General features: G+C 63.6%; 2 protein-coding genes across 2 annotated transcripts in view; both read left to right on the top strand.

The window, feature by feature from the left end:
• PEMT (phosphatidylethanolamine N-methyltransferase) overlaps nucleotides 1-2,607 on the top strand; it is a 3,616-nt gene extending 1,009 nt beyond the window's left edge. Inside the window, exons 2-4 of the mRNA XM_006104871.3 lie at nucleotides 666-777; nucleotides 1,837-1,911; nucleotides 2,328-2,607. Coding sequence (XP_006104933.2) covers nucleotides 666-777; nucleotides 1,837-1,911; nucleotides 2,328-2,385 — 245 coding nt within the window. The 3' untranslated portion in view covers nucleotides 2,386-2,607. The remainder of the gene's footprint in view (nucleotides 1-665; nucleotides 778-1,836; nucleotides 1,912-2,327) is intronic.
• Nucleotides 2,608-7,134: 4,527 nt separating this feature from the next.
• Nucleotides 7,135-7,483, top strand: part of RASD1 (ras related dexamethasone induced 1) — a 1,462-nt gene continuing 1,113 nt past the window's right edge. Inside the window, exon 1 of the mRNA XM_006104869.3 lies at nucleotides 7,135-7,477. Within this exon, the coding sequence (XP_006104931.1) occupies nucleotides 7,237-7,477 (241 nt within the window). The 5' untranslated portion in view covers nucleotides 7,135-7,236. The remainder of the gene's footprint in view (nucleotides 7,478-7,483) is intronic.

Raw genomic sequence — 7,483 nt, 5'->3', positions numbered from 1 at the left:
CCTGTCTCCGAAATGAGAAGGTTGGACTGGTGGGGCTGACACCCCCGGCAGGCCCAGGGCGAGGCCACAGGAGGGCGGAGGGCACCGTGCTGGCTGGCTCATCCTCTAGACCAGGGTGACGAGCCTCCGTGGGTGCTGCGGGGAGTGGGCCCTGACAGAAAGCGGCTGGGGTAGCCCCTCCGACTCAGGGCCACATGGTGAGACTGGCTGGAGGGGCGTCAGGGTGGGAGGGGGACCCAGCGGCTGTGCGACCCCCAGAGGAACGGACTGGAATTGCTTGGGACGTGGGGCACGTGCTCCTTGCCCTCAGCCCCAGCACCCGATGCTGCGCCACTGCCTCAGGCCACCGCCCGCTTCCTGCTCCTGGAAAGAAAGGCCCCCCAGCCCTCCCTGCCTGCTCCTTGGCCCCCAGACAGTGGGTGACCCACTCCTGCCGGTTCCTCCCACCAGGGCTGTCCTGCTTCTGCCTGGATGAAGGGCCAAGGGATTCTGGGGGGAGGAGGCCATGGCTCCGGGGCAGTGCCCATGCCCTCGAGGGTCGCAGGTCAGGCCTGCTCCCCGCCAGCCTGGGACTTCCGGAGGGGGAGGGCGGCCGGGCCGTGCCGGCCCCTCTGGGTGATGGTCTGGCCAGGGGGTGAGTCTTTGCCTGCCCACCTTGTCCACAGGTGATTACTTCGGGATCCTCAAGGAGGCCAGAGTGACCACGTTCCCGTTTAACATCCTGGACAACCCCATGTACTGGGGCAGCACAGCCAACTACCTGGGCTGGGCCGTCATGTGAGTGGGTTCCTGCCGCCCTCCCTGCCGGCCGTCTCCACGGAAGGCCAGGCACCAGGCAGATGTGTGCCTTGGGATAACTTCTCTCGGACACAGACAGCATCTAGAATAGAAGAGGGCTGGCCAGCTTCCCTCACGGGCCAGAGTGAGGCTGGCGGACCCAAGCTGAGAGGGGCTGCCCGTGGAGCGCAGCCCTGACGGCGAGGAGCAGTGTGACGGTGTCAGCATGGACGCTGACATTTGAATTTCATACACTGTCCAGGCGTCACGAAATATTATTCTTTGGATTCTTTTTTAACCACTTAAGGATGTACATAGCCAGCCTTGCCCATGGACGCCAGCCCGCCAGCCCCGTGCAGTCAGGTCCACCCGGGCGGCGGCAGGGCGTCCCAGGGCCCGTGTCAGGTCCACCCGGGCGGCGGCACCGTCTGGGAGCTGGTCTGTCAGACCTGCAGCAGCCTCTCTCTGCCCCCTGGAGGGAGTCCCATGCCCGGGAGGGAGTCTGCCCCCTGGAGGAGTCCCATGCCAGCCAAGGCCCCGCCCTCCAGGTGTGGGCTCTGGGCTCAGGCCCCGCCCTCCAGGTGTGGGCTCTGGGCTCAGGCCCCGCCCTCTGAAGTAGTTCTCGTTGGTCCATTGTCTGTAGGAAGTGTCCTGCTTTTATGTAACCATTGAAGACCGCTTGCCTTGTGCTCCCAGAGAAACAAAGGGTGAAATGTCAGGATTGCGATGTTTCCTTGCTATGCCCCGCCCCACAAGCACTGGGGCTTTGAGGGACCAGGAGCCAGGGGGCTTCTGGCTGGGGCCCCCCCACGCACACCCCCAGCTTTACTTCCAGACCAGACAGCCCCGGCCCCTCTTGCCCGACTTGGACCCGAGCCAGCCTGGACGGCAGCACACTGGCCAACGGGTCAGGACCTGGACGGCGGGCGCCCTGGTCCGAGAGATAAAGCCAGACACTGGAAAGAGGCCCCGGCTCCACGCATTGGCCACAGGACCCAGCCTGGCAGGGAGGGGCACCCAGTGCAGGCTGCCCACTGATTGCCTGTATCTTGTCCACAGGCACGCCAGCCCCGCCGGCCTGCTGCTGACTGGGGTGGTGGCCCTCGTCTACACGGCAGCCACCCTGTACGAGGAGTGAGTAGGCGCCGCCAGTCTGTGGGCCGGGCTGCTGTCTGCCATCAGCCCATGAGGGAGGAGGCGGCCTTGCCTCCCCTTCAGGGCTGTTCCCATGGCCACCGTTCCCATGGCCACTGTTCCCATGGCCACCGTTCCCATGCCCACCATCCCCATGGCCACTGTTCCCATGGCCACCGTTCCCATGCCCAGGACAGGCCAGGTCAGCTGGCCACAGCCGGCACTGACAGTGGCAGACGGGAAGCTCAAAGAAGTCACCGTGGGGGCTGAGGGTCCGGACAGGCAGTGACAGGCAGCCGCTGGCCCTCCTAGTCCTACAGGGGCACCTTCACTGTCCGTGCTCCAGGGGGGTAGGGCTGGGTGTCAGCATCAGCCCCAAGACCAGCTGACCAGAGCCTGTCCTCCTGCCCCCGCAGGCCCTTCACTGCTGAGATCTACCGGCAGAAAGCCTCCCAGTCCCGCAAGAGCCGCTGACGGGCTGCCCGGCATCTCACCTCTCGCCGGCCTCCCCGGGGCCACGTCGAGACAGCGAACGTGCCCGCTGCTGCTCGTTTGCTGCTGCTCGTGCCTGCTGGCGTGGGCCCCTCCAGTGCCTTGGAAACCGCTGCCCGGGGACCTCGGACCTGCTACCATGTGGCCACTGAGCCCTTCCTACTGCCCACCATGTTTAACTCCCCAATAAAGGCCCTGACCCCAGCTCCTCCTCTTCTGCTCCTTCCCACAGGGGTGGAGGTGATCACACCGGCCAGTGCGCGCGCCCCCCAAATGCCCCTGTGAGCTGCCATCCAGGGGAAATGATCAGAGAGAAAACATGCTGAACTAAGGGACAAGAAAGCGCCCGGTGGAAGTGGGAGCCATGTCAGCCGTGATGGTCAGGGGCCAGGCCTCGGGCGCATGTGAGAGGAGATGCGAACTGGAGGAGGAATGCTGCAAGCAGTGGGTGTGGCAGGTGCCAGGACCCTGAGATGAGGAAGGACCAGCTAGTGAGGGCCTCAGCCTGACACCTGGCTCCTAGGGTCAGGCCAGGGGCTGGCGGGGCCATGATGCTTATTTTCTCTGTACCCCAGGCTGCCAGGTCCAGCCGGACCAGCTGGCCCTAGAAACAGATGACCTTCGTGGGGTGATGTGAAGGTATCAGGAAAGTTCAAATGTGCGGCCACCTCCCCCACCGGCCGGCTGCCTGGCCCTCCCGCTGGAGGGCTGTCTCTGGTGGAAATGCGCATGCGCCTGGAGGTGGCAGGTGGCGGGCCAGGGGAAGGCACTGGCCCACTTCTGTCTGGGCTAACTTCTTCGAACGCACAGGCAATGCTGGAGGGGCGGTGGTGGTGGGGGGGGGGGGCACAGGCACATGGCGTGCCCCTCTCTGGCCTGCCCTGCACGGGCTCTCGTGAAGCCCACACAGGCTGAGGTCACCCCGTTTAGCAGCCGAGGATACGGGGCTCAGAGAGGCTGGGTGACTTGTCCCTGGGGACACATGAGTGTTAGCATGTGAACCGGCTGGAACCCAGGTCTGTCCCACCCTGAGCCCACGCCTCCCTCTCCCTCTGAGGTGAGCAGCTGGAGAGAAATGGGAGCTCCCAGTGGTATCAGGGAGGACTTCCAGCAGCTCCCACTGCCCCCGCCGCCTCGGCAGGAGTTGGCACCTCCAGTTACTGCCAACACTTCTAGTCCCTCACGGACCTCATGCGGCCACCAGGAGTGGGCCGCGTACTCGCCTGGGGCCTGTTGAGGGAGCCTGGTGCAGCCCTGAAGATCGGCAGCCCCTCCAAGGGCCAGGCTCGGTCTTGCCCCCCCCCCCCCCCATGGGAGCCCAGGTGCGAAAGGACACCAGCCACGCGGCTGGCATCAGCGGTGCTCAGCGGTGCTCGGCCTGTCGCCCTCGGCCCTCTCCGGGGCTCCTCTCTGGTTTCTCGGGGCCTGAGAGGCCACAGAGGCATCTAGTCGGACCCCCAGTGCTTCCATCCCCGCCTGTTGGCAGCCCCTCCGAACAGGGAGCTCACTCCCCACAAGCCGCTCTGCACACACAGGCCTTTGAGGAGGACCTGGCCTGGCGGCCTGAGCCCTTCCTTTGCCAGCGCAGGAGCAGCTCCAGGCAGCCTGACCCTCGGGCCCAGGCTGGGGCCCGGCTGGCTCTGCTGGAAGGGCCCGCGGACAGGGACGAGCGGGGGCTGAGGAGGAGACTGCCGGACTGCTGGACGGAGGGAGCCCGTCGGACGGGAAACCAGACTGTTTTGTCAACAAAGGTCACGGAAACCAATCCAGTGCTTGAAGGGAGAAACTTGCTCGAGTGAAACAGCCCACATGAAACCGTGAACCACAGGAACCCCGTCCCCCTGCTGTTGGGTCTAATTTCATGCAAGTGATCCAAACGCACAGTTTGATGGTCCGAATTGCAGTTATGACTGGTCGTCATGGAGCTGGTCTGATTGGTCACTGAAGAAGCAAACGAGGAGAAAGCTGCACAGCTTCCATCCAGGGACGGTGTCACCCAGGCCGCTGGCAAGGGCGGGCGGGCAGGAGCCCGAGGTGCGGTCCGTGGAGGCCTCTGCGAGCCCGGCTGCCAGCTGCTGGCCACAGTCCGGGTCCTCTCGGGCAGTTGGGTCCTTCTCCTCTGCTTCAGGCAGCAGCCGTGGCCCGGGAGCCAGGCAGCTCAGAGCCCTCTGTGAGGCTAAGAACGGGCTTGGGCTCGGGCTCGCACTGACGGTGCACGGACACGTGTGCTCGCCGGAGGTTTCCGCACGCCGCCCCCCGACCAGGGCCCTGCCTGACAGGCTCCTCACACACAGCTTTCAAGAACCTTCTACAACCTCTAGGCCACCCACAGGCTATGGCAGACATGGCCTGCCTTGGAGGCCAGCTGTGCCCCCCCGCCCCCCGCAACATTTGGTCAAATATTTTTATTTATCTTTTTAATATGTTTTTATTGATTTCAGAGAGGAAGGGAGAGGGAGAGAGAGACAGAAACACCAATGATGAAAGAGAATCACCAATCATCTGCCTCCTGCACACCCCCTGCTGGGGATCAAGCCTGCATCCCGGGCATGTGCCCTTGGCCGGAATAGAACCTGGGACCCTTCAGTCCACAGGTCAGCACTCTATCCACTGAGCCAAACCAGCTAGATCTGGTCAAATATTTTTAAAAGCTCCCATTCCACTCTTAGCAGGAAAATTGCTAGATTGCAAGTAAATTACATTTACAGGCAGGTTCAGCCTCAAATGCTGTCGGTTGCCACACACAGAAAACAAAACCGCCTGTAACCATTATGCACCTGACAACGTAGCCCAGTGCTCTGCGGCAGGACGCGGGGTGGCCGGGCCCTGTGGGCGGGCGGCGGCCCCGGCTGGGCTGGCCGTGGGGCTCAGTGTTGAAGATACTCCACACTCTGGACTCGTCCCGCCCAGCGCAGTGCTTCCCTTAGCAGCTGTGAGGTGGGCAACCTCGAGGGAGTTCGCCTCACTCCCAAGGGCTGGGGCAGGAGGGCTCTCCCTGCCGAGTCCCTTCACTGCATTCCTTTCTGAAGCTTTAGATATTTTAGAAACATGAACAGGTATTACTTTTTAAATAAAGAGAGACAGGTAGGAATGAAGCAGCCCAAGCTAACAAGTGTCCCCTCTGCTTGCTCCCTGCAGGCACGAGGGCCCCAGCCAGACATGCAGGTGGTCAGGCTCATGGGCTTTGGGGCATTAACGGGGCTTAATGAACTCAGCAGCCTTGGGAGAACAAGCCTTACAGCCTGGCCTCTGTGGGGCAGGGTGACATGCCCAGAAAGGACCAGGAGTCCTCATCTGAGAAGCCCAGCTGGGTCCCAGCCCACTGCATCTCTGAGGGAGAGCTGGGCTCAAGCCCTGGACTCGCCACCCTGGGCCTCGGCTCATGGAATTGGCCCTCCCAGGACTGGCACCCCGTGGAGGGTGGGATTTCGCCGGGACCCTTGTCAAAGGTCTGAAAGAGATGACATTGAGCGCCCCTTCCCAGGCAGCTGAGGTTCGCCAGGCCTGCAAACAGCTGAGGGGTGTGGGTGGCACCCCAGGACTGCCCATGGCACCCTGAGCCACGTGGATGGGGTGGCACCAGCTAATGGCTCCCTCCTTGGATTCTTCCAAATCCGACGAGGTCAAAGCAAAGCAGCACAGCCTCCCCTGGCGCCGGAGCAGCGCTGGCTTTGCCGTGCGCTCTCAGCTGAGCACTGCAGACAGCCTGCGCCAGGCCTGTAAGCAGCATCAGCCACTCCTGGCTACTCATCAACCTGCTTCCCCTCACTGCTCCTCACCACCCCCACCCGCCCAGCCCTGCAGCCTCCTGGGCCACTTCGCACTGTTGTAATGACCAGTCCTGCCTTCTAAGCTTTTTGCACTTGCTCATCCACAATCACAACAGGAACCACCATCTTCCAGATGAGGAACCCCAGGCCCAGAGAGGCCAGAGGCTGTGCTGTGAGCAAGGACCTTCCTTGGCTCACTCTGTGGCGGGGAGGCCCCGCTCCCAACCATAAACTGGAAATGTTCGCCCAGGGGACTGAGAGGCACAGGATGCTGCAGAGGAGGGAAAGGGTGTTGACCAAGGAAGGGCACGTTTCTGGTCCTTTTTGGGTTGCAGACAGGAGGATGGGGACAACCCCAGCTGAAAACGCCAGGCCCCAGAGATCTCTCCTCCGAAGAAGCGGCCGAGGTCTGCAGCAGGCGCGGGGCGGCCGGACATCCCCAGGGCAGTGACCAATTCTCCCCAGACCCCAATCTCGCAGCTCCGTCCCCACTCCAGCCGTGCGGTGCCCTCTGGTGGCCAAGCACCAGCCCGGGGCCGGGAAGGGCCCGCGCTGCGGCTGCTTTCAGGTCTGACAGGTGAGGTGCCAGGAGCAGGGCACCTGGTAAGTACCGGCCATGGCGCGGCTGCGATTCCGGGAGCGCTATTGTTCTCTGGGAAAACTGAGGCCCAAAGAACGTGCGTGTGTGTGTGTGTGTGTGTGTGTGTGGATGGGTCCCTTCCCCAAGTCACAGGGGGTTAGGGCACAGCCGGCCGCAAACCCGACCAAAGCGCGTCCCTAGCCGAGCAGGGTTCTGGGCTCCGCTTCTCACCGCCCCCAGTGGGGGAGGAGCGGGCTGCGGCGGGGGAGGTCACGGGAGGGAGAGCGGGAAGGAGGGCGGGGGTGGGGGGGCGCGGGGCGTGACGCACGGAGGTGGGGCGGGGCGGCCGCCAGGCTGCATATAAAGGCGGGTCGGGGAGCGGAGCCAGAGCGACTCTGCCCGAGAGGCTAAGGCTGCGAGTCCAGCCCGGAGCCCAAGCAGAACCCCAGCCACTCCTGGCCCGCCCTGCAGCCCCTCCGCCCAATGAAACTGACCACGATGATCAAGAAGATGTGCCCGAGCAACTCGGAGCTGAGCATACCGGCCAGGAATTGCTCCCGCCTGGTCATCCTCGGCTCGTCCAAGGTGGGCAAGACGGCCATCGTGTCGCGCTTCCTCACGGGCCGCTTCGAGGACGCCTACACGCCCACCGTGGAGGACTTCCACCGCAAGTTCTACGCCATCCGCGGCGAGCTCTACCAGCTCGACATCCTCGACACCTCGGGCCACC

The sequence above is a fragment of the Myotis lucifugus genome, unplaced genomic scaffold, assembly GCF_000147115.1.
Source record: "Myotis lucifugus unplaced genomic scaffold, Myoluc2.0 scaffold_616, whole genome shotgun sequence".
Taxonomy (NCBI): domain Eukaryota; kingdom Metazoa; phylum Chordata; class Mammalia; order Chiroptera; family Vespertilionidae; genus Myotis; species Myotis lucifugus.
The sequence above is the reverse complement of the archived record's forward strand: the minus strand, read 5'-3'. Positions and strand labels throughout refer to the sequence as shown.